The sequence below is a fragment of the Sebastes fasciatus genome, chromosome 6 (genome assembly GCF_043250625.1).
Source record: "Sebastes fasciatus isolate fSebFas1 chromosome 6, fSebFas1.pri, whole genome shotgun sequence".
In the NCBI taxonomy this organism is placed as follows: domain Eukaryota; kingdom Metazoa; phylum Chordata; class Actinopteri; order Perciformes; family Sebastidae; genus Sebastes; species Sebastes fasciatus.
In genome coordinates, this window is record NC_133800.1 from 3,687,248 (window position 1) to 3,713,019 (window position 25,772).

Genomic DNA, 25,772 nt, shown 5'->3' on the forward strand with positions numbered 1-25,772 from the left:
AGGCTGCTGACAGAGGAAAGACGGTGCGTCACGTACTGAGCAGTGTGTGGATGAGTAACTCTCCAGTGCCACCTCTTGACCAAACATAGCAGCACACACACACACACACACACTCAATCCCTTCTTCCTGAAGATGCCCCAGTCGGTTTGATATGACAGAAGAATATAGATTGCAGCACATGGTTACATAGCTCAGTTTTTGTTGAATGCTTCCCATCAACATATGAGAGAGTTGTATGTTTAACTTGTTAACTTTGATTTGATATAATGTAGTTGACACATGTATACAGCACCATGCATTGGCTTGTGTTTTCTCTTGTCTCTGATGGTAATCTAAGTAGTGTCAATTTTATGTGTGTCACACTTGAATGAAAGAAAAAAATACATTTTTGCAATCACACAGGCCTATAGCACTGACATTACACCATCATACAATTTTGGCTTGTTACTAATGCTACACTGAGCGAGATTTAAATCCACAACAGGTTAAATTAAAGGGGACATATCATGCTCATCTTCAGGTTCATGTTTGTATTTTGGGTTTCTACTAGAACATGTTTACATGCTTTAATGTTCAAATAACACATTATTTTCCTCATACTGTCTGCCTGAATATACCTGTATTTACCCTCTGTCAGAAACGCTCCGTTTTAGTGCATTTCAATGGAATGGCAACAGAATTGCGTTGCTAGGCAACAGCTTGGGTCTATGTTTACTTCCTGTCAGCTTATGTCATTCACATACACTGCAACAGGAAATAAACTTGGACACATTTAGAATGTTTATGTTTAAAACTGTGAAATTGTCTAAATATTGTAGATTTGTGACATCACAAATGGACAGAAATCCTGACGGCTTCTTTCAAACGCTCAGTTTCTGAATACGGGCTGTGTGTATTTCTCCGTATATATTGAGCGTTTTGATACTTTCACAGTATTTATATATCACTTAAACCTACTTTATAATATAAAAGACATGAAAATCTCACTTTTTACAATATTGGACCTTTAAACTAAATCCCGACTTAATCGTAACCCACACTCCCTTTTTATTTTTACTCTAACACACACACACACTCTATAATAATTTCTACTTCTAGCATCAGAAAACAGCAAGCAACTTCACACTAGTGAGTACTAACTGAGCATCATCATCGACTACAGCAAACTGGTCTCTCTAACGTCACAGATTGTCCCCGCTGGTAAACACTTTTTGTGCTATTATGTCTCAGAAGAACCAACATGCACGGTTGCCTAGTGCACCTTTAAAAATTCATGTAAACTAATTCAATCACCTTATTGTCGAGGGTGAAGAGGAAAGAGTCATTCTCCCTTTTATCGGCCTCTGCATCAGTGATGATCTCCCCGACATACCTGTGGAAGCATTAGGGGGGGGGAAGAGCTCAGAGCGCGGCTTCTGTTCAATATTTCATGCTGTGAAACACTGAATTCAGTTTTTTCTCTTATGAGAGCCTGTCCTCACTCGCAAATGAATGTTCCCTGAGGGATATCCTGCATGGCCCTCACTCCCCAGCCCATCTTCTGTGTCCTGAAGAGCTGCAGCCGGGCTCTGAAACAAACAACAACAACAAGGTAATTATCTCATCCAGCAGCAGCACACTTCAGAGGAACATTAAGACCAAAAAATTACATTGATTTTATTCAAGAAAGCACAGAAGAGAGAAAAACAACTAAGAGAGCTAATCCATTTCCTGGAGGAGCAAATGGAGACACTTTTCCTCTAGCCTGGTATAAATCCGCCACGTGCTAGCCATATCGTTTGGATGTACACTGTCACCTCTATGTTCCCATCAAGTACAGTGCACACAGTGAGCTACTACCAGGCCCAAGGTTTGTGTTATTGTGTGACTTTGGTGAATCAGAACTAACCCCTTTAAAACACCAACTTCACACAATAACACAAACAAGCAGTAGTCCATCAACTCCCGTGTTCTGCGAGTTAAAATTACTGTTTTTGTCAAAGGAGTCTGGTGGCTTTGAAGAGAGCATAGAAAATGGATTCTGTCAGAGGCAACAAAATCTTTCCCCCAGGAAACCAGAGGGGCTTTTACTGCAGGAAATGCAGTAGTATTTGCAAGCGTGGAAAGGTACAATAAGAAACAGCCACAGTGAGCGGTTAGATGAAAGTGGAATACCTCAGTCCGTTCTGGACCACTCGGTTCCTGCAGGTCCTCCAACAGGAGCAGGCATGGTTGCACTCAAACAGCACTGGGGGCTCCCTCTGACAGAAGTCAAGTGGTAATCGACCCTCCTACAAACGCACAAAGAGACATGTTACAAACTGCTATCGGGGATAAAAACACAGATTTACTGTTTGGACATGTTATCTGTTGCTTTCAGAGAGCCACATGTTTGATTTTTTATTCCTAGCTAGAAATATATTTTGGAAAAACTAGAATTACCGCCAACCAGTCAAGTTGCAGTTTACATGCATGACCATGTCTTTCCAAAATGTAATCACTTCATTATTTTATCCTAATAGATATGGGTGTGAGATTGTCATAATATGAATTCTTGACTCATGGCTGAAACCATGCTGACCTTTGACTATCAAATTCTAATCAGTTCATCCTTGAGGCCAAGTGGACGTTTGTGCCAAATTTCCCTCAATGTGTTGATATATATATATATATGCAAAATGAAGCATGTAAACCTGTAGCCTCAACTTTGTAACAAAGCTGATGTGAAATCTGAAACTGTGAATACTGCAGGCAGAATGTGTTAACATCTCCTTCATTTATTCAAGTTTCTTGCCCAAAAACTACATTTTACAAGATTACATTTGAAGGCATCATGATGGAACCTCTGTTAACGTTAGCCGTTTAGCTCCAGGAGATGTAGCCTCTCTAACAACTTACTTCAGTCCAAGAGGGCTTATTGGCATGGCTACCATACGTTTACATTACTAAGCAACTGTGAATTAAAAACAAAAATCTGGTCCTCTCTCAAGGATGGTGGATAGGAGGTCGTGTTGCTTTGGCTCTATCTATGCAGCGTGGAGAGGAGGTCGTGTTGCTCAGGCTCTACCTATCTGATGTGGAGAGGAGGTTGTGTTATTCTGGCTCTATCTATCTGGCGTGGAGAGGAGGTCGTGTTGCTCTGGCTCCACCTATCTGGCGTGGAGAGGAGGTTGTGTTGCTTGGGCTCTATCTGGTTGGCGTGGAGAGGAGGTTGTGTTGCTTTGGCTCTACCTATCTGGCGTGGAGAGGAAGTCGTGTTGCTCGGGCTCTATCTGTTTGGCGTGGAGTGGAGGACGTGTTGCTCGGGCTCTATCTGGTTGGTGTGGAGAGGAGGTCGTGTTGCTCTGACTACCTATCTGGCATGGAGAGGAGGTTGTGTTGCTCGGGCTCTATCTGTTTGGCGTGGAGAGGAGGTCATGTTGCTCTGACTCTACCTATCTGGCATGGAGAGGAGGTCGTGTTGCTCTGACTCTACCTATCTGGCATGGAGAGGAGGTCATGTTGCTCTGGCTCTATCTGTTTGGCGACGTCGGAAAGCTGCTTGACATCCTCCTGGATTCACCTTCTCACATATGTCCACATCACTTGTGTTATTTTTTGTCATATGGATTATCTATGTTGTATTTTCATTATGTTGTTAGTCTGTACAAACGACATCTATTGCACGTTTGTCCATCCTGGAAGGGAGATCCCTCCTCTGTTGCTCTCCCTGAGGTTTCTTCCATTTTTTTCCCTGTAAAAGTTTTTTTTTTGGTTAAGTTTTTCCTTATCCGATGTGAGGGTCGTACCGTAATGGACAGAGGGTGTCGTATCCTGTACAGATTGTAAAGCCCCCTGAGGCAAATTTGTGATTTGTGATTTTGGGCTGTACAAATAAAATTGACTTGACTCCGTGCTGTCGACAGACGAGCCGGTCACAATGTTCACTCTGAGCCGTGTTCCTCCGCGGCTTATTTTGGATTTACAGTTGTGACAAATTGCACGTTTAATGTTTTCTTCACTCACACTGAAGAACTTCTACACCGCCAACATGTTGTGTGTGTGTGTGTGTGTGTGTGTGTGTGTGTGAACTTACACTGTCATACCAACATCGCAGACTGAGCTGACCACACATGCAGGTACTGGATGAGCAGTCGTCTGTACAGCTGCAGTGCTGAATGACACAATCAGTGAGCTATTAGAAGTCAGGTATTATGACATCTGGCAGCTTTTATCTTGTGTTGCTGTATTGTTCGATGTAGTTTATGTACATGATGTGACAGCCTCGGTTGAAAATAGAAACAGCAAGTCTGTTTGGAGCAGTTTACTCAAACTGTGGTGTGTTTTTCTCTTTAAATTTGGACAGGGCAATGAAAAATTGATAATGGATATTTGGTAAACAGCAGTTCCTTCTGCTTGTGGGTTTCATTAAGTCCCCAAATGCACTTGACTTGAAAAAAAGCCAATGGCAATCTCAGTATGTGAGACCTGGTAACACATCAGTAACAACACAAGTCTGACGTGAATGTCTCACAGTTACATATACAGGGTATCTGCAGGTTTCAACAAGTGAAATTTAAGACTTTTTAAGACCAATTTAAGACCTGCTTCACGTCCATACTGGCAAGAAAGTACTAAGGATATGAAAGAAAATTGGAACCCCGGAATTACTTGCAAAGTAAATTAATTTATTCACTGAAACACATTCCTTCCAGCAGGTTTCCCAGTCTTTGTTCCAGGTTTTCCCAGTTTTATAACCAAATAAATAAATAAAATACAAACTAAAAATAGAACAAAATGGAATGGAATCACTTAAAAACAGCAGACCCTCGGAGGGCCCCGTGAGGGTCTGCTCCCCCTGAAGAAAATTTTGTACATTTCAAAGTTAAATGCATCAATCTGGTGCACTTTGAAAGCAAGACTAGACCAGATCTTGTGCTCTTGTAAACAATGTTGTGCTCTAGTAGTGGTGGACTGTAGGCTACTCAAGTCCTATACTTAAGTACAATTTTGAGGTACTTTTACTTTATTTACATTATTGTGAAATGGGCCATTCTGCATAATGAGTAGGTTACTTTTACTTTTGGTACTGAAGTTTCATTTTTTTAAAAAGGTTCAGTACTTTCCTAAAACATCTGGTCACTGTATCTATTACTAAACAGGAGTAATTAGGGCATTCATTTGCAGAGGAAGAAGATATATCAGGCTTTGATACACACACAACACTAGATCCATTCATTATTGGCTTGGGTCTGCAAATGGGATTTAATATAGAATATCACCAGACTCATTCTAAAAATACACACAGAGATATTAAATGTGCATCTTGTTCTGCTTCCTTTAGGGCACTGTGATGGATGTAGAATTTATAGAGAGCTGAAGTCTCACCTGTAAATGAGTGATGTCCTTGTCTATGTTCAGTGGGGAGGTGACACAGTTGTCAGGTATGTATTTAAAGTTTTCAGGGCTTGGCTCGCTGTCCACACCGTTAACACAGGTGATGGGAACTGCCTCGTACCCCCGAGAAATGTCCCTAAGAGAAGAAGGAAAAGTTGTTTTTAAAATCTGATTTAACTATGTATGGTAGAAAGAAAAAAATAGATCCATATAGAAAGAGATATAAATAAAAACATGATGTGGAAAACTGTCAAGACTTCATCTAGTTAAGGCTGCAGTGGGTAGGAATGGAGCAAATATGATTAAAAAAAGTATTTTTATAAAACAGTCACTATATCCTGATAATGGTGCATGAGACAGGTAATCTGAAAAAAATCTTGTGCCTCTGTGTCCTCCGGTGCTCCTAACGGCATCTGCAAGATTTCACAGACCGGAGTAAAACAAGCAGTAAGAACTGATCAACAAGTCAATCACTCGCAAACTAATTTCTGTCCTGTCAGATGACAGATCGTCTGCTTTTCTTCTCAGGGGGACAACACTTGTTTAACACACTGTAGGAATCATAATGCCTTAATGGTTTATATATTATACTGAAATCAACAAGAAATACTGTATATGTTGGCAAAAACTAAAATAACTTATAGATATTGTCATCATAGGCTATCATCGCCATCAAGGTTTGTAGTTTTGTGTTGTTAATTGATTTCCAATAATATATATATACATACATACATACATTTGCAGCATATTTGTCCACTCCCACGTTGATAAAAGTATTAAATACTTGACAAATCTCCCTTTAAGGTACATTTTGAACAGATAAAAAAATTTATGATTAAACAAAAAATACATGATGCCAGTATCTTTACTTCAGCTTTAAAACTGAGCCCGCTGCAACCTAAAAGTCACAAGTTGCGTTAATGTGTTAAAGAAATTAGTGGCGTTAAAACAAATTCTGCGTTAACGTGTTATTATCACGTTAACTTTGACAGCCCGAGTATAATGGTTTTCCAACAGAAGAATTGGCTCCACAAACTTATCTCGATGAACCGACTCCTAATAATGGCATAACAGAGTGGATGGAAAAAAGTCTTCTAAGTATTTTCTTTTGCCAATTTTCTCAAAATTTGGCTAAAATGTGCGATATATATATTTGGATGGATCTGGCATGTGATTCCCTGACTTTCCCAAAGAACTCCTCAAACTTTCTGACACTCCCCGTCTAGAGTACATCTTTTTACAATTCCACACTATATAAAACCATATTACATTAGAGAAACCTAAAGACAGCCTTGTTTCTTTAGCTTGATCACACTCCGTTTTTGGTCCCTCCAGTGTTTTGAAAGTGTTTCATATAAGCGAGACAGATAGAAATGTCTCAACTCACAGAGGAACAGTACCAATGAAGACCACCCAAACACAGTTGAGAGCAGACAGCAGTAATATGCACTAAAAAAAAATAGTTCCATACATGTAATATTAGAAAAGAGACATTCATATTATTATATAACCCAGACAACACACACACACAGCAGTATTGCTGTCTACCTGCTGAGCACTCTTTCCCCGTGAAAGTCCCTGCCTCTCCTGGCGTCAGTCAGCTTCTTGTTGGTGTTGAGGGCCGTCCAAACCTTGGAGCTGCAGACGCAGCAGTCCAGAGCCGTCTCTCCCTCCCTGTTCTTCTGATTGACGTCAGCTCCACGAGACAGAAACAACCTGCACATGGACCGTGTTGGAGTTACAAGTCTGGTGACTGGGTTAGAAACGTTGTTGTGTAATATAACAAAGACAACACGGTAAGCTTAAAAACATACTAAACTGATGTATCAAGGGGTCGACCGATATGGGGGCATTGAAGCTAAAACCATTATCCTGCATATTATTTGTAGATTCAATTTGCCAGTAGCTAATAGACTTTATAGTCAGAAGGTTGTGGGACACTTGAAAAAAGTTTGTTGACACTCGTACATTCCAGGCATATGTGATTCTTGAACATGTCATTAAAAACCATGGGCATTAAAGCTTCAGTAGGTAACAAGTTTTTGGCATCATTGGGCAAAAATTCCATAATAACCTTTCAGCATATTGTAATTCAAGTGTTCTGAGAGAAAACTAGACTTCTGCACCTCCTCATGGCTCTGTTTTCAGGGTTTAAAAACATCTAGAACGTGATGGAAGACTTTGACCAATCACAGGTCATTTCAGAGAGAGAGCGTTCCTATTGGCTGTGCTCCGGCTGGTGGGCGGTGCTTGGTATTTCCTCAACTTGATCTCAACATGGCTGCCGAGTCACAAACTTTCTCATTTTACAGCTAAACAGTGCACTACAAGATGATTCTGAAAACATTTGAGGAGAGAAATAGGCATTACTGTAACAGAATATTGATTCATATTTGATCGGGGCTGCCTAGTTTGACCGTTTGGTCGGAGTTGACGAGTGATTGACAGCCGGCTCTCATAGACGGCAGCTGAAGGGCAGACTCCAGATCAGCTCTGATTGGTTGTTTTAGTTGTTGGCACATGATTTTTTTTCAGATCACCTGTCTCATGCACTACTGTCAGGATATAGTGACTGTTTTATAAAAATAACTTTTTTTTAATCATAACTTCTACCCACTGCAGCTTTAATGTGCTGCTGAAACAGCCTCCGCTCTTCTGCTTTCACTCTTTCCACCAGATGTTGGAACCTGGCTGCTTCAACTCTGATCAGACTGACAAACTGGGACTAACGGGCTGAGCCCAAACTATAAAAAAAAAAAACTGCCCCAAACACTTGTGACCATATACTGTAATGTACTTTGAGCCAATATTTGATAGCTTTACATTTGAAGAGGTCAAATATAAATCTTATCTTTACGTTTCAAGGATTCAGTGTCTCCCCAGAATTTGATTCAAAGCCTTACAATGTAACCCAGGAGGAAGTGGAGAAACAAGAGTTGGACTAGGAGGATAATACTGCATAGTAATCAATGTTTCCTATCAACAACCAATTATCAACCGATATGTAATCAATGTATAATGTGTAATTTGATAAAGGTCTGTGCAACTCCAGTGAACTTTTTTCCCCCAGAATACACACTCACATGACACACTCCAGGTGGTTCTCTCTGGCAGCAACATGAAGCGCTGAGTCACCGTGAACATTGACAGCGTTGAGGTCGCATCGAGCCTCCAGCAGAGCCTGGGCGACGTCATCGCAGCCCGAAAGAGCTGCCCAGTGCAGGCAGACATTCTCTTCCTGAAACCAGGAGCAGATGAGAGGTCAGCACTGACATGGTGTTATGATGGCGGCAAGGCTTCAGAGAATAACAGGCCAGGTTCCTACAGAACATGAAGCATCAGCTTGATAGGGATTATGATCCATTGAGTTATGTACTCTCTTTGACACTGGTTCAAGTGATAATATCAGTATTGACGAAGAAGAGATGATTTCTAGCATCGTGTGTCCTCAAACTCACAAGATCGGTGTAAAATCTGAGTAGAACTCAAATGATCTTAACTTATTATTATAATTTATAGGGACAGACAAGAAGGTCTTTGTTATTCTCCATACTTTCCTGAAGTAAGTAGTTAGTAGGGGTGGGCGATATTATCAAAAATGTATATATCACGATGTTTCTTTTGGGTTTTTGCGGTGATGGTATTATATCACGGTATTACAAAATTAAAAGGGATACTCCACTCAAAACATGATTCTACCACTTTTCTTTCTATTGGCAATGTAAGGGGACATATCTTAAGAAAGAAAACAGATTTTTTTTAAAACAGATGTGTTTATTGGCTCCAAATTAAAAACGAGTTATAGACCTTCGTGTGTTTTAGGAGGTTTAGCCGGCCCCATAATGTAAATGTAATGTGATTCATTCAGAGTTAATAGTAACAGTCATGCTGTTGTTTTCAGTTGTAGCTGACCATCGAGCAAATTGGATCTCAGCAATAAAGAATATTTGAAAAAAAAAAATGTTTTTTCACTTATTTAGCCTATTGTTGTTTTATTATTTCAAAGTTTTTTCACCAAAGCCAAACTGGGAATTACATCACATTTAATTGAATTCTTTGAAGGTACTGTAAAGAAGACCAGGACTGTGAGCAGCGCGGCAGCGGGCGGCTCATCTAGAGATTCGCTGTGCGTCGCCTAATTTTTCCGCTTGATGCGCTGCAGTTCTCAGCCAAAATAGACCGTGAAAATGATCTCTTGAGGGCAGACAGCTCCGCAGCAGCAACGCGGTCTGTGTGGACGCCACACAAGTATGAGCAGCTGTGTGGCTGCTCCAACCTATTAACATGGGTGCCGAAATGAAGAGTAAAAAGGTTCCGCGGCGTGTGTGTGTGTGTGGTACAGTTGTAAAAGTGAACATTGTAGCGTGTGCACTGACCTTGTCTCTGATGTTAACATCAGCCCCTCTGGACAGAAGCAGCTGGACCAGCTCCTTGTGCTTGTACTCGATGGCCCAGGTGATGGGGGTCCATCCCCCGTCATCCTGCACAGACACGGGCCATAAAACTTGTGCAAAGATTTATACTAACATATGACTTTTTATTTACACATCAGGGATATCACGATACCAGAAAGCTAGTAGTCGATACCTATACCAGTGAATTTCCACGATTCTCGATAACCGATTCGATACCACGGTAAAAAAAAAGGGGGAAAAAAGGAAAATGATGAGACTTGATTCCTCAGGTATAACTCAAGAACTGGAAGAAAACAGCAGTACACGCACACACTCTCTCTATATGTATCCTCAGATTGCAAGCAGTAGTTTAAATTCACTGATGTGGTGACAGACTGTTAGACCATTAGATATTTATTTAAAATGCAAATTTTATATTTTGATGACAATAAAAAAAAAGCACCACTTTTCAGAGATTTAGCAATAAACAACAAAAGATAGAAATTCAGTTCAGTTCCGTTTTTTCTCCCACAAGTGAATCCTCTCCGCGAACAAATGAATAAAGGATCTCTGAAAAAGTAAACCAACCCAACATCTCGACGGTGCTGGTGTGTGTGTGTGTGTGTGTGTGTGTGTGTGTGTGTGTGTGTGTGTCAAACTCCGACACAGAGAGCAGAGGACAGAAGCCTTGAGAGAGTTACTCGCCAAACGGAAAATCCACCCGCATTTCGCGTTTGTTAATTTGGGACCCTGATTACAGGCATCGTACGGTACATTCGCTACTGTAGAAAAAGAGTACCGTCACGTTTTTAGAATTTTGGCATCGACTTGGTACCGAAGTATCGGTTCTCGTGACATCCCTATTACACATTACAGCAGTAGCGGTTAGCAGCAGTTAGTGAATGAGGCGGTGTGTGTTTTTACCTGACAGTTGATGTATTTGGATGCCTTTGAGAGCAGATGATGGACTATATCACAATGTCCCAGTTTAGCTGCCAGATGCAGACAGGTGAAACCCATGATATCCTGGGATGACAACATGATTCACATTGAACAACACTACTGCCACGACTGTTTAGTCCAAAACAAAAGAGCATTTCATTGGCTTCTGGATTCCATGAGTTCAAACTTGTGGGTGAAACAGGACATTGGAACTGCTCTGCTCTCTCCATTCTCTAAATGTTATCAAGTTTAATATACAAAGCCACTGTGCCCAGCAGTTTTTTCCCCACAAAAGCGTGTTCAAATTTGTTTCAGAGGTTTCTTTTTTTTAACATGTGGCAAAATAAACCAAAGCCCGCTTTTGCCAACTAGTTTAGATGGAAGTGTACGGGGTCAGATCAGTCTCAATATTAACAAATGAAAGACAGAAGCATTCACAAATGTGATTTATATATCAATGACTCTCCACAAAAATATTTTTCACGTCACATAAAAATAGTTATCGTTGTATATAAATGTAAAAAAAAAAATCCACTTAAAAAATAAGGTTCACAAATATATTTCTGATGCACACACAAATATGTCTTGTTTTAAATAAATGTAATAGAAATCCACAAATATATGGATTTAAAAGCATTTGCGATTTTCATCAAAAACACATTTGGATGTTGTTACATTTATATACAAACGTTTGATTCATTTGATTTATCTCTATTTATGGTCCTGAGCTACATAAAATCTTTGCATTTCAATTTTGCTGCGTTTCAATTTTGCCTGGCTTTGATTGTATTATTTATTTTCATCCTCCGTATAAGATGTTTGTCTTCTCGGAGTAAATTCTACCAATATAAATTGGTTTTGGATCTTTTAGTATGTGCTGCAGCAATCCAACATTAACAATATGTTTTTTCAGGAGGTGAAAATAATACTATTAATGTTGTGATTTTAAAAAGAGTAGTAGAAAAAGGCCTGAGCAGTGGCAGCAGTTGATAGAGTGAGAACGGACTGAGTGATGAATGAAGAAGCAGAATCTGACATTGAGCACACATCAGGCTGGTAGGACTGAGATGAGTGTGTGTGCTGATGACCCACCTTGTGGCTGACGGCGGCTCCGGCTCTCAGCAGGTACTTCACTGTGTCCAGGTGGTTGTTATCACAGGCCGCCATCAGTGGCGTTCTCTGCTCCTCATCGAACATGTCCAGGTTGGCTCCAGCCTACAGTGTGTGTGTGCACAAACTTACTCACAGTATCTCAACATCATCGCTGCTGAAGACACTGACATCATCAACCAATAGGATTTCTAGGCCCCACAGTTAACATGGCGCCTACTGCAGCTTTAAAAGGAGCAATATGTAGCACTGACATCTAGCGTTTTAAAATGGGTAACAGCAGTCCAAATTCAAAATATTGGAGCCCTAGCCCGTCCGCTCCTCCGGTGTGACTTATAGCACGTTTTCGCAATTTGAGGGTTACCTTCTAGACACGACCGCGTTGGCCTCTGGCCAGCAGCAGTAGTCAGAATCACTTCAGCGGCTGTGTGTCTCAAATACTCGCTGCCATGATGACCAGCTGCACACGGACCACAGAGAGATGTGCCGAGGCTTTTGGCCGGTCGGGTAGAATCTAACGTTAACGTTATCTCTGTTGATCCAGTTGGTTTACTTGCTTCCATGGCTGCTGAAGGCTGTGTTTGTGTGCCAATCTGTTTCATATGTGGTAACGGGGTGTTGAAATGGGCAGTGGACGAGATCACACAGATCCAAAACAAAAACAGAAGTTCCGGACCGGAATGGAAATTTCAAAGGAGAACTTCCTGGCTGTAGCATTGTTGTCTGAGAAGCCAGTATTTCAATGTAGCATGTTTCCTTAATCTCTGATGACACATCATGGTCGTTTTATGATTTAATACATTAAATATATTACATATTGGTCCTTTAAAACATGTGATTTATTTTGCTTGCTGCAGACTAAAGAAAAAGAATGGTGCCAGTTTAGTTCAAGTCCTAATATGGGTTGGATAACTTGTTAATGTACATTTATGGAATTTCCGCTCAGATTTGAAAAACATATTTAGTAGGGACGCACAAACTTGGATTTTTTGCCGATATCCGATATTTTCCAACTCATTCTGGCCGATTGCCGATGCCGATATACACACATATTTGTATCCACCTAATTGCAGAGAACATCAAGTCTCTCCTGTAGTGGAATTAATATTATTACTATGCCTTTACTGTTATCATGATGGCCCATTGGCAGTTGCAGGCATAAAATACAATGCTTTTCAAAATGTAGGCCAAAATAAGAAAACTACTAGGCCCCAAAACTTCACTTGCAGCCTGTAATGAAGTCTCCTCACCTGGACCAGCATGTGGCAGATCTCCTGGTGACCCTCAGCAGCTGCTGCATGAAGAGGGGTGCCTTTATTGTGGCCCTCCATCAAGAAGTTGGGGTCCTTCCCATCAACTTCCATGAACAAAGTTTAGGTTCAATCAGTGTGATGATACAATAAAACATACATTGAGATGTTATAATTGAAGCTGCTTTGTGTCGAGTAGCATATTTGAGTTACCTAGGAGATGAATGACCTTCTGGAGCTCTCCTTGTTTAGCAGAGATGTACAGCTGTCTGGTGGGGTACTTCACTTTCTTTGGTTTCAGGCTAAAAAGAAGAAAAGGTTCAAACTGTGGTCTCACACTGTACTTTTTTTGCAAATTGATACAAAATAGGTCTTAACCTTACTTCTCATCATCCAGTGCCATCAGGATGCTCTCCAGTGACTCTTTAGGTAGTCTATCTGCAGCACACACAGCCTCGCTATTTAACCTGGAGAGAGAAAGCAAGTAGTACGGTTTGTATTGTCACAAAGTGGAATCATCCTTTTAATAGTTGTGCGTTTAGTGGTTTCAAGAAGGAAGTGGTATCTCTAGGTTTTTCTATATGAGAAGAGGAGATGACATCAGTCCTGTGTTACCTGCTGGGGCTCTCGTCTCTGCCCCTCTGCGGCGCGCTGGTCTTCTTAGCTCGGAGAATCTGCGGAACAGCAGGCGCGGTCGGTACCGATGGCAGGGCGGCCACGGTGGGCACGGCCGGAATCGGCGGCCCGGGGTTTGATCTGGGTACGGAGGGAGACGGATCGGCCTTCGTCGCCGTGACCTCCTTCGCCCCGCTGGCGTCCTCTCCGCAGTGGGGGCAAAACCTGAGATCCCTCAAGATGGAGGCGCAGTCGCGGTGAAAGCGGTGGGAGATGCTGCCGTACGGCCGGCACTCCATGAAGCTGCCCTGTGGGACGGACCAGGAAAACACTGCATTAAGGTAAGGAAGTGCAGTATATATCATAATTGTATAAAAACCTAAGGAATCCATTTGTCCCCACCATGTCATACTAGCGTGCTGCAAAGGAGGTAAAATAACACTCCAAAATTACGCTAAATTTTGGCGAGGAAAAACTGTCATGGCCATTTTCAAAGGGGTCCCTTGACCTCTGACCTCAAGATATGTGAATGAAAATGGGTTCAATGGGTACCCACGAGTCTCCCCTTTACAGACATGCCCACTTTATGATAATCACATGCAGTTTTTGCATTTGCAGTACAAATGTGTTATTTTATACTAAAATGGTGTATCTGAATATTTCTGCATACTGGGGTCCATAAACACTCTTGGAAATTACATAAATTGGGTATGACTGTAAAGCTGAGACTCTTGTGGATCCAATGAGTCCAATTGTATTCATGTGTAATGTTGTTAGTCCCCATAGTAGTAATTTCACATAGTGACTTTTTTAGTCCAATTTTTCAACAGTTCACCTAAAATCCAACTCCACCAGAATGCAAGTGAATGTTTTTTCTCCCCTTTGCTCTCATAGAGTGGGGGGGGTGAACGGGAGGCGAGTGTGGAAGAGGAAGCAGGACACTGAGACAGAAGATAAGGAAAAGAAGACGGGAGGGAGATGGATATGGAAATAGGTTAAATGTAAGAGAAAACTAAAGATTAGAAAATCAGGAATTGTTTAGAAGAAGGAGACAAAGAACAGAAAGCAGGCAAAGGAGAAGCAGGACAAGAGAGAAAGAAAAATCCACAAAAGGAGAAGAGGAAATAGTGGAAATCTTCCCATAGATAACCAGTGCAATTCCAATAAATTCTACTGTACATATATAATCAAAAGAACATCGTATAGCATAGTACTAATGTCAGGCTTCAGTGTGTTTACAGTGTCAGTGTGCTTTATTCCCCTCACCGTCCTGCAGAAGAGTCCACATCCAGGGCAGCAGTGGTGCTTGACCATGCCGGCCCGATGCTCCTCGCACAGAACCAGCAGATGGACCGTGTTGGAGGGTCGCATCATTTCCTGCTTCATCACTCGCCTCTGGCAGCGACTCAGCTGTGGAGAGAAGATTGAGCAGGCCATCAGTAACCAATCATACTATACAACATTAAAACCAACAGGGTTCCAATACCGTCAGTGCTTTTGGACCCATAATAACCTTACCCAGCAACAGCTGTTACACATGTTGTTTAGTTTGAAGCAGCTTTAGTTCATGGGACACTAAATCTGTTCCACTGAAATGTATAGCAATGACTGAGGAGGAGAACCCCCCAATAAAAAGGGCTCTAAAATCACATAGGGCAGAAAATCATTACTGCAGTTCTCTTTTAAACACCTGCTTTGTAATTCAGGATTGCCCTCAGTGATGTAGTGTGGATGGGCTTTGGGTCACCTTCACATCTTTAATTTGGTTTTCTTGGTCAGGACCATAGACTGTACAGTATATAAAGATGGATGACATGTCAGCTCCCCCAAATGTGAAGATAAATACATTTTTCCCAAAGATGATTTCTGTCATTTGAGGTAGTTCTTATCAGGCTGATGTACAGTGCCTTCAGAAAGTATTCAGACCCCTTCACTTTTTTCACTTTTTGTTATGTTGCAGCTTTATGCTAAAATCGATAAAATAACTTTTTTTCCTCATCAATCTACACTCAATACACCACACTGACAAAGTGGAAACAGAATTTTAGAAATTTTTGCAAATTTATTAAAAAGGAAAAACTGAAATATCACATTGACATAAGTATTCAGACCCTTTACTATGACACTTGAAATTTAGCTCAGGTGCCTCCCATTTCCCTCGATCATCTTTGAGATGTTTCTCCACCTTGACTGGAGTCCACCTGTGGTAAATTCAATTGATTGGACATGATTTGGAAAGGCACACACCTGTCTATATAAGGTCTCACAGCTGATAATGCATATCAGAGCAAAAACCAAGCCATGAGGTCGAAGGAAATGCCGGAAGAGCTCAGAGACAGGATTGTGTCGAGGGACAGGTCTGGGGAAGGCTACAAAAAATTCTGCTGCATTGAAGGTCCCAATGAGCACAGTGGCCTCCATAACTCTTAAATGGAAGAAGTTTGGAACAACAAGGACTCTCTCTAGAGCTGGCCGCCCGGCCAAACTGAGCAATCGGTGGAGAAGGGCCTTGGTAAGGGAGGTGACCAAGAACCCGATAGTCACTCTGGCTGAGCTCCAGAGATCCTGTTTGGAGATGGGAGAAATTTCTAGTAGGACAACCATCACTGCAACACTCCACCGATCTGGGCTTTATGGCAGAGTGGCCAGATGGACATGAAAGCCTGCTTGGAGTTTGCAAAAAGGCACCTAAAGGACACTCAGACTGTGAGAAACAAGATTCTCTGGTCTGATGAAACCAAGATTGAACTGTTTGGCCTCAATTCTAAGCGTTATGTCTGGAGGAATCCAGGCACCGCTCATCACCTGCCCAATACCATCCAAACGGTGAAGCATGGTGGTGGCAGCATCGTGCTTTGGGGGTGTTTTTCAGTGGCAGGGAATGGGAGACTAGTCAGGGTTGAGGGAAAGCTGAACGGAGCAAAGTACAGAGATATTCTTAATGAAAACCTGGTCCAGAGCGCTCAGGACCTCAGACTGGGCCGAAGGTTCACCTTGCAACAGGACAATGACCCTAAGCACACAGCCAAGACAACTCAGGAGTGGCTTAGGGACAACTCTGTGAATGTCCTTGAGTGGCCCAGCCAGAGCCCTGACTTGAACCCAATCGAACATCTCTGGAGAGACCTGAAAATGTCTGTCCACCGACGGTCCCCATCCAAACTGACAGAGCTTGAGAGGATCTGCAGAGAAGAATGGCAGAAACTCCCCAAATCCAGGTGTGCAAAGCTCGTCGCATCATACCCTAGAAAACTCGATGCTGTAATCGCTGCCAAAGGTGCTTCAACTCAATACTGAGTAAAGGGTCTGAATACTTAAGTAAATGTGATATCAGTTTTTCCTTTTTAATAAATTTGCAAAAATTTCTAAAATTCTGTTTCAACTTTGTCATTGTGGTGTATTGGGTGTAGATTGATGAGGGAAAAAAGTAATTTTATCGATTTTAGCATAAAGCTGCAACATAACAAAAAGTGAAAAAAGTGAAGGGGTCTGAATACTTTCTGAAGGCACTGTATGTTCAACTGTTGAAGTTTGGTATTAATTAGTTATTTGATGCTATAAAAAGGTGGTGAAACGTCATGATTGACAGCTGTGAGTCTCTCTCGCTGACACGTGCTCGACTGGTTGACTGGTTCAGGCGGGCGACCTCGATACCGCGTCTCCACCGCCTGATCATCTGCGCTGCGGGCGCCGCGTTTCAACCAACCACCATCGTCTGGGCCTAGTCCCAACCGGACGCCACCATATTATTGCCTTACAGGGCTGCACAATTAATCACATTTTATCGAAAATCGCAATATGGCCTTCTGCAATTTTCAAATCGCAGTATTTGTTCAAATCGAAATGTGTGTCAAAATACCATTTTAAATTAAATATTGTGGTGCTGCAGAGATGTCCTGGCCTTACACATCATATTCTACAGCCTTAAGAAAAACATCTTTGTTTGGTAAAGATCCCCACAAAAATCACACCATCATCATTTAATATGTTTTTCAATAAAAAAATTGAATAGTAGTGTAAAAATGATCATTCCCTCTAATATCGCAAATCATATCGCAATCACAATATCAGTCAAAATAACCACAATTGGATATTTTTTCAAAATCGTGTTGCCTTACATTATGATAAAATATGTTTTTCAGTTTAACTTGTGGGGAAATGATATTTGTGGTGCTGAAAATATGGAAACGGCAGCATTGGCGTGGCCAAAGTGTTCTATGCAAGCCCCCAGGAAGAGCGCCGGTCGTCGATCCGGACTTTCGTAGTGGCCAAACGGCGGTACTGCAACTTATGTGTCGGTCACGTGATGCATTGGACCCAAAAATACTTTTTCCCATAGACTTACATTGGTAAAGAGACGTTTGTAACTCAGCGGATAATTTTCTTTGAGGTTAATCAACTTCCCAGTACGAACACTCTAATAGTCCTTATTAAAAAAATACGTTTTTAAAGTTGTAAAACGCACTAATAGCTGAATCCAGAGTTATTTCCCTTCCTCCTTTCATGTGAGTGAGACCCAGTCCGAGGCTGGAGCGCAAGCCGTGACGTTGGACTCCGTGACCGAGTCATGAGACCGAGCGGACGCTACTGCACATGTCCCATGTGCCCAAGATCCGCCAAGATCCGGGTATTTTTCCAGATGTAAGTCCAGCCATTTTGGCTTCAATGAGCAACTTCCATAGGAATGACCGGGGCCCCGCCTCCAACGCTGTATCCAGTTCTTTAAATACATCCATGGTTCTATGCCAGTAACCAATAGACATCTCTAAAAGGCATATAGTTTCTGATTCTGATGACCATGGCAGCCATTTTGGTCATCAGAATGCCAATCTGCAATGACCCAATATCTAGATTTCTTCTAAATATATTAAGCTATATATTTACCAAATCAGGCGCTTGAACAACAGTCTGCTCTGCTGCCCCACTATATGCCTTTTAGAGATGTCTACTGGTGACCAGTGGAAACCTGCTTAAACAAGTCTCTGGATAACTGGATGGGATTTGGATCTGATTTCTAATAAGAGGCCAATACCAAAGTGATATGTCTGCGTTTTCATCACTTCAGGTGATCTTTACCATTCCATCCATGCTCTCCATGGCCATGCAGGTCTGATCCAGAGTGGACAGGCTGCCTCCGATGTGAGGAGTCTCCATACGACAGCAGCACAGTGGTAACTCCTCCGCCAGGTCTGTTTCTGTTACCTCAGCACCCGCTGCTACACCTGAAAAAAAAACACACACACACATCCCATTGAGAAAGAAACTGACCGGTGTGACCTATAAAAATATATTCTTTAGAGAAAAAATTATGAATTTAAGCGATCTTAGATAAATGTTATGAAGCCTAATCAGTCAGTGAGATGCTGTTGTCACCTGACTGGGTAGGTGAGAGCAGCTCTTCCTGGGCTTTCAGATCCAGACAGTCCAGAGCCAGCTCTGTGTATTCAACACGGCAGCCTTCTCCAGGTTCCACCTCCACCGACGATTCATTCCTGAAGACTGTCGGCTCTCCGGCCTTCAGAGTCTCGGGTAGAATCACTGGTTTCTCATCTGCTGCGGCTCTGTTCTCCTCCACACTGGGTTCTGGTTCCTCTTTCTGGTTCAAAAAAAGGAAGGACATTTGTATATTGTTTTAGTTATTCCATCCCCACTCTTACTTTAAGCCAACCTCTGAGTGTCAGTTTTTAAATAAATGACATTTGCAGTTATGTTGCTAGGCATGCGTCATGAGCTCTCTCTCTCTCTCTCTCAAACCAGGCCTTGGCCATTTTCCCACGGTAGCAGGCCTACTGCGAGCATCGAAGCTTCCGCGTGGCATTTTGCACGTTGTTTTATTCATCTGCTCTCATTCATAATGTGCGACAGGGGCGTAAAGTTGGGAGGCCAAAGGCCCCTCCCATGTTCATAGTCTTAATCATCGTGGGAGAGACTAAATGCCCTCGCTGGAACATATTTGTGTAATTTTATTTTATCAGACTTTCGGAGGAAAGCTTTTTACTGCTGTCTTAGTCAAGTTTCATGTATCACATCATTTCTGACTCAATAGAGTGCTGCAGCAAAGAGTCCTGAAACCCAGAAGATGAGTTAGCATTTTCTTTTCCCTCGTTGTGAGTTTTTTTAATGGGTTTTTAGTTAGATGCCTGAAATAAGGTCTGTGGTTAACACGAGCTGAAGAGATTTTAACGTTTTTTTCTACGATATAAAATACATCAGTAAATATCCCACTCATGAATTTTTAAGCTTTTAGGTGTCTTAAAAAAGGCGATTGCTCTACCTGGTTAGCTCAGTTGGTAGAGCGGGCGCCCATGTAACAGGCCTCAGTCCTGACCGCGGTGGCCCGGGTTCGAATCCGGCCTGTGGCCCTTTCTGCATCCACTCTCTCTCTCTCCCCCCTTTCCAAGACTCTATCCACTAGAGTGGATAGAGTCAATAAAATGCTTAAAAATGCCCCCAAAATATAACTTAAAAAAAAAAAAAGGCGATTGCTAACAAGTGGCTAAATGAGACTACTAAACGTCATCACGCCGACTTGTCCGTCTTTACAGCCTCGTTGTGTTTATACTCGCCCTCATGTGACCGTGGTGTAGTTCGTTTAGAGCCTAACGTTAGCTTTCTACTTCTGGCGATTGCATTCATACAAAATCATAAAAGTGGTGTTTATACCGTATGTGCAGACTATCTTCCTGAACGAAATGTGTACGTATCATAAACGTTTGTTTCCCACAGAGTTTATTTTCAGCAATAATCCAAAGCCTAATGGAAAAATCCCGTTGACTTTTTGTCAAGGGAACCAGGGCGATGCTAACATCCTGGTTGGCCTACAACAGCCATTCATTTTTCTTATTATATCACATTTGATTTGTATAATGTTTTGTAAATAACATTGTCAGACTTGGGAATTTATCTGCTTGATTTTCAACGTACATGAATATTAACATAATTATAACTACATAACATCAAACACCAGTTTAACACTCCGACTGTCAACAAACACTCATTTTAGGGGACCCACTCAAATGACCACCTGTGGCTACACAGAGTGGCTTTATGTGACCTAAAGCATTATATTTTATATTTATATTAGTGTGACAGCCTGATACAGACTTTAGAACCAACTAGTGGGAGCACATATGACCCAGCTGGTAGAAAGAGTGATGTATGCTAGCTGCTAGTAATAGATAAATGCTGTTATTGATCTCGGACTCCAGACTGAACTGAAGGCAATACCTTTTAACATCCCCCGGTCTCTGTCCCCATGTTTCCTGTCACTCGCCACCAGCTATGAACATATTTTGACTATATTGTATAAAAGTGAACATATTGGTCTGACAAACAGGAATGAATAAATACATGACCGGCCCTGCCTTCTCCTGCTGTTTAAGGGCCTTGGCCTTCTTCTTGGGGACCAGGTTGTACATTCCCATCTTCCTCTTCCTCCTCTTCGCAGCTAGGAAAAGCACACAGAGTGAGGTTAGGCGGAGGCCACAAGTCATCAGCAGGAAATAATGCCTGAAAAATACTGTCACTTTGGACTACATGTTACATCAAGGCCCAAGTTTGTACTTTAAAAAAAAAAAAAATTTTACCGCATGGAAAAACTGTTATTACACAGTTTGATAGTATGATTTGATTAATCAATGTAACGTTGACATTAATGGGCTGTAGCTGTCAACAGTACTGGTATTATCGCTAAAATAATGGACGTTTAAAAAAAGAGCACATATGAGAATTAGAACATGAAAAAGATTCTTTAACATTTAAGCTCAGCTTCATGTGCTTCTAATACATAAACCCTGTCAATGAGACGATGCAACATTATTGATCCCACTGATTCATTAACGACATTCCCCAACTAACAAATACAATCACACAGGACAGGGAAGGGCTGGGCCAGAACTCAATGTGATCTTTTAGCATCAATAGAATCATATCGTGATGGAATCATATATCGAGATATCGTGATAAACAATCACGTCATCTACGTAAGGGATAATGTACAGCCAGCCGGTCATTGGTGTGAAAGAAACCCCGACAAGGCGATGCCAACGGTCTGTTATACATAGCAACGGTCTGTTATACATAGCAACGGTCTGCTATACATAGCAACGGTCTGCTATACACAGCAACGGTCTGCTATACACAGCAACGGTCGGCTATACATAGCAACGGCCTGCTATATATAGCAACGGTCTGTCATACATAGCAACGGTCTGCTATACATAGCAACGGTCTGCTATATATAGCAACGGTCTGTCATACATAGCAACGGTCTGCTATACAGTACATAGCAACGGTCTGTTATACATAGCAACGGTCTGCTATACATAGCAACGGTCTGTTATACATAGCAATGGTCTGCTATACATAGCAACGGTCTGTTATAAAGAAATAACAGACTGCAGAACGCCATGATTGACCAATCGGAATCGAGTATTCCACACAGCCGTGTAATAAATTGATAATAACAAGCACATGCTGACTCAAATTTCTCAGAGAATCTGAATTGATAAGAAGAATACCCCAGAGTAGTTAAATCTAATTATTGTCTTAATCTGATTACTCTCTATTTGTGTGTGTGCATGCATGTAAACACAGTCAATGTATAGCTGGAAATATTTATTATTCTTATTTATTATTTAATATTTATTTTTTCTCTACAATTTCTCTGGAAACTGTTTTTTGCACTGAAGTTCTAAATTAACTGAGAAAATACTCAGTACTGTTCATTTTTAAAGTATTTAATCACACAGGGGTATACAAAATAGACATGTAGTTATTTTATATAGATTATTTATTAGGGCTGTCAATCGATTAAAATATTTAATCGCGATTAATCACATGATTGTCCATAGTTAATCACGATTAATCACAAATTAACTGCACATTTTTTAATCTGTTAAAAATGTACCTTAAAGGGAGATTTGTCAAGTATTTAATCCTCTTATCAAGATGGGAGTGGGCAAATATGCTGCTTTATGCAAATGTATGTATATATTTATTATTGGTTATCATTTAACAACACAAAACAATGACAGATATTGTCCAGAAACCCTCACAGGTACTGCATTTAGCATAAAACAATATGCACAAATCATAGCATGGCAAACTGCAGCCCAACAGGCAACAACAGCTGTCAGTGTATCAGTGTGCTGACTTGACTATGACTTGCCCCAAACTGCATGTTATTATCATAAAGTGGGCATGTCTGTAAAGGGGAGACTCGTGGGTACCCATAGAACCCATTTACATTCACATATCTTGAGGTCAAAGGTCAAGGAGACCCCTTTGAAAATGTCCATGCCAGTTTTTCCTTGACAAAACTTAGCGGAACTTTGGAGCGTTATTTAGCCTCCTTCCCGACGAGATAGTACGACATGGTAAAAAATCTTTAAATCAGCCAAACAAGAAATAAAATAGAAACAAAGTTTAATGACAATAAATCTAATTGTAAGACGTAAGAGGCACAATCGAATTACTAATATAGTCTGCGAATATCAATCATTTAACAAAAGAACTTTGGAGATTCTTGCACAGAGGTTGATATTTTGTGATATGTTCTAATAATGCAAACTGTTGTCTGGACACATTTCTATACATAATACCTGTAGATCTTTGCTTGCCACTTCCTATAAACAGTCCACATTAATTGCACTTAAAAAAAGATCCATATTTATGCAGCTGTTATAGTCATATACTACTGTAAGTAGACATGTTTTTCTCTCTGCTGCGACCCGTTTTCCTTCAAGCATCTTTACAAGTTAGATTCAAATCAATAAAGTTTGCAAAAGAAAGGATCAACTAACCAGACGGAGGCTTGATGGAGGTGGAGACAGCTCTCCTCTTTCTGCCTTTCTGGCCGTGACGAAGCTCCGTGCTCGACTTTTGTGTCTTCCTGCCAGCAGGCTTTGGAGGCAAAAAGAAGACAAAATACTTTATTATCTTTTTTTTAAATGTCTACACCCTCTCTAGGTCACAACAACATGTCCAGGTGGAAGATCCCTATCGGTGAAGTACCACTATTCCATGAGATCTGTTTGATGTTTGTGTATACTTCATTATCTATGTAACAAAAGGAGAATGTAAGCCCAAACCAGTCTTTACATTTAAATTCATATGTGTAGTATATGTATATCCATATGGAGGGTCAATTATTAAGGGGGGTCAGCATTGGATTGCATTTGAATATAAAAAACAGTCCACAGACTTCGACTAATTATTGTCCTGTGTATCAATGAAGAGAATTGAAGTTTTAGATTCCCCGTACTTGGCATGCAAACAGTCAAAGTTAAATACATTTTGCATAATATATCAGAACAATACAATACATCCCAAAACTGGAGAAGTATGATTTTCAAAATTGTTCTCAAATTCAGCACTTTTGCAATACATGCACTCAGATTAATACCATTCTGTACACGGATTATTACCCAAAGAATCCGTTTTCATACACATATCTTGAGGTCAAAAGGACCCCTTTGAAAATGGCCATGCCAGTTTTACCTCGCCAAATTTCCGCTAAAGTTTGGAGCGTTATTTAACCTCCTTCATGACAAGCTAGTATGGCACGGTTGGTACCGATGGATTCCTTAGGTTTTATAGTTTTGTATGATACCATCATATCTTTACTCTAGCTTTTAAACTGAGAACCATACAACCTAAAAAATCGCAAGTTGCATTAATAGAACCCATTTTTCATTCACATATCTTGAGGTCAGAGGTCGAGGAACCAGTTTTTCCTCGCCAGAATTTTGTGTAACTTTGGAGCGTTATTTAGCCTCCTTCCCGACAATGACATGGTGACATGGTTGGTACCAATAAATTTCTTAGATGTTCTAGTTTCATATGATACCAGTATCTTCAGTACCTATAAAATTGAGAACGCTACAACCTAAAAATCACAAGTTGCGTTAAAGAAATTATTGATGCTAAAACGAATTTGCATTAATGCATTATTATCGCGTTTACTTTGACAGCCCTAATACATACATATACACTGCATATACACATATATGCATACCTTGTTTGCGTATATATGTATACCTTGTTTTTCATCTAAAAACAAATCGAACAATCACAGCATGTTAGCAATTATACAATTTCTCTTTGATTGCTAAAGCACAACTTATATAGCAAAATACATCCTCTGGTCTCCACCTAATCATCACATATCATTTGTATTAATAATCACATAGGATTTGCATCCAATGCGTTCAACTCATCTACAGCTGTGGTTGGTTGATGGTCTGTCTGTTTTGTGCTGCATACTGGATATGTGTTATAACACTCATTTTACTGACATATATATATATATATATATATATATATATATATATATATATATATATATATATCATCTGTGCTTTCGTTTAGTGGATATAAAGGTGAAATAACTAATTATATACATGTATTACCATGACAAGATCTACTTATTTATTATCAAGGCCCGTGTCCTCTTCCAATTCTATATTTCTGTATCTTACAGTCTTTTTTTGACTGGTGATCCACTCTGCTCTCATATTATCACTGAGAATGTACTGGTCACCAGGAGAGCTCACAGCACATGTGGTTGATATCCTTTTACCTTGACAACAAAAGGACTTGCCTGTACTTTTTCTCCAGCTGCGGCCAGTACAGATGCTGAACTGGGAGTTGGTTCCTCTGAGCTCCCAGAAGTAGCAGCAGCAGCAGCAGCAGCAGCAGAGGGTCTCCCTCTGACAGGTGGAGCAGTCAGCCGAGCAGCTGTGTCCAGCAGCAGGCTGCCAGCAGAAGCTGCTCCTAGTCGTTTGATCCGGACAGCTCCATCACTGCGGACTATGGCTGAGCTGTGGAAGGGAGTTATCTTCACTTTGAGCCGTGGACCACTCAGTGCTACTGGTCCCTTGGCACCCATGGGTGTCCCAGAGGAGGGACTGGAGGCTCTCCTGCCTCGTCCAGACCCCTCGCTGGGATCCATCGCTGTCTTGAGGTTCCTGAGGTTCTGCTTGTTGAAGCCAGTCGGACTGAAGTGTCTCAGCAGCACCTGAAGAGTTTAAACAAGTTTTACTTCACTCTTTCAAACATGAAGTCACAACACACACTTTGTCTCAAAGTTATAAACTAAGTGGA

General features: G+C 41.1%; 1 protein-coding gene across 3 annotated transcripts in view; it reads right to left on the reverse strand.

Annotated features, from left to right (window-relative positions):
• Window positions 1-25,772, reverse strand: part of ehmt1a (euchromatic histone-lysine N-methyltransferase 1a) — a 34,163-nt gene that overhangs the window by 2,646 nt on the left and 5,745 nt on the right. For 2 of the 3 annotated variants that reach the window (XM_074637177.1, XM_074637178.1), the window contains exons 2-21: window positions 25,270-25,686; window positions 23,471-23,570; window positions 21,032-21,114; window positions 19,041-19,263; window positions 18,744-18,889; window positions 14,934-15,077; window positions 13,668-13,975; window positions 13,436-13,519; window positions 13,266-13,354; window positions 13,053-13,159; window positions 11,785-11,907; window positions 10,675-10,776; window positions 9,733-9,837; window positions 8,440-8,594; window positions 6,905-7,072; window positions 5,348-5,492; window positions 4,056-4,133; window positions 2,156-2,271; window positions 1,483-1,569; window positions 1,295-1,373 (exon numbers count right to left, since the gene is read on the reverse strand). In XM_074637177.1, coding sequence (XP_074493278.1) covers window positions 1,295-1,373; window positions 1,483-1,569; window positions 2,156-2,271; window positions 4,056-4,133; window positions 5,348-5,492; window positions 6,905-7,072; window positions 8,440-8,594; window positions 9,733-9,837; window positions 10,675-10,776; window positions 11,785-11,907; window positions 13,053-13,159; window positions 13,266-13,354; window positions 13,436-13,519; window positions 13,668-13,975; window positions 14,934-15,077; window positions 18,744-18,889; window positions 19,041-19,263; window positions 21,032-21,114; window positions 23,471-23,570; window positions 25,270-25,620 — 2,793 coding nt within the window. In that variant the 5' untranslated portion in view covers window positions 25,621-25,686. The remainder of the gene's footprint in view (window positions 1-1,294; window positions 1,374-1,482; window positions 1,570-2,155; window positions 2,272-4,055; window positions 4,134-5,347; window positions 5,493-6,904; window positions 7,073-8,439; window positions 8,595-9,732; window positions 9,838-10,674; window positions 10,777-11,784; window positions 11,908-13,052; window positions 13,160-13,265; window positions 13,355-13,435; window positions 13,520-13,667; window positions 13,976-14,933; window positions 15,078-18,743; window positions 18,890-19,040; window positions 19,264-21,031; window positions 21,115-23,470; window positions 23,571-25,269; window positions 25,687-25,772) is intronic. The other variant, XM_074637180.1, reaches the window with a different exon arrangement.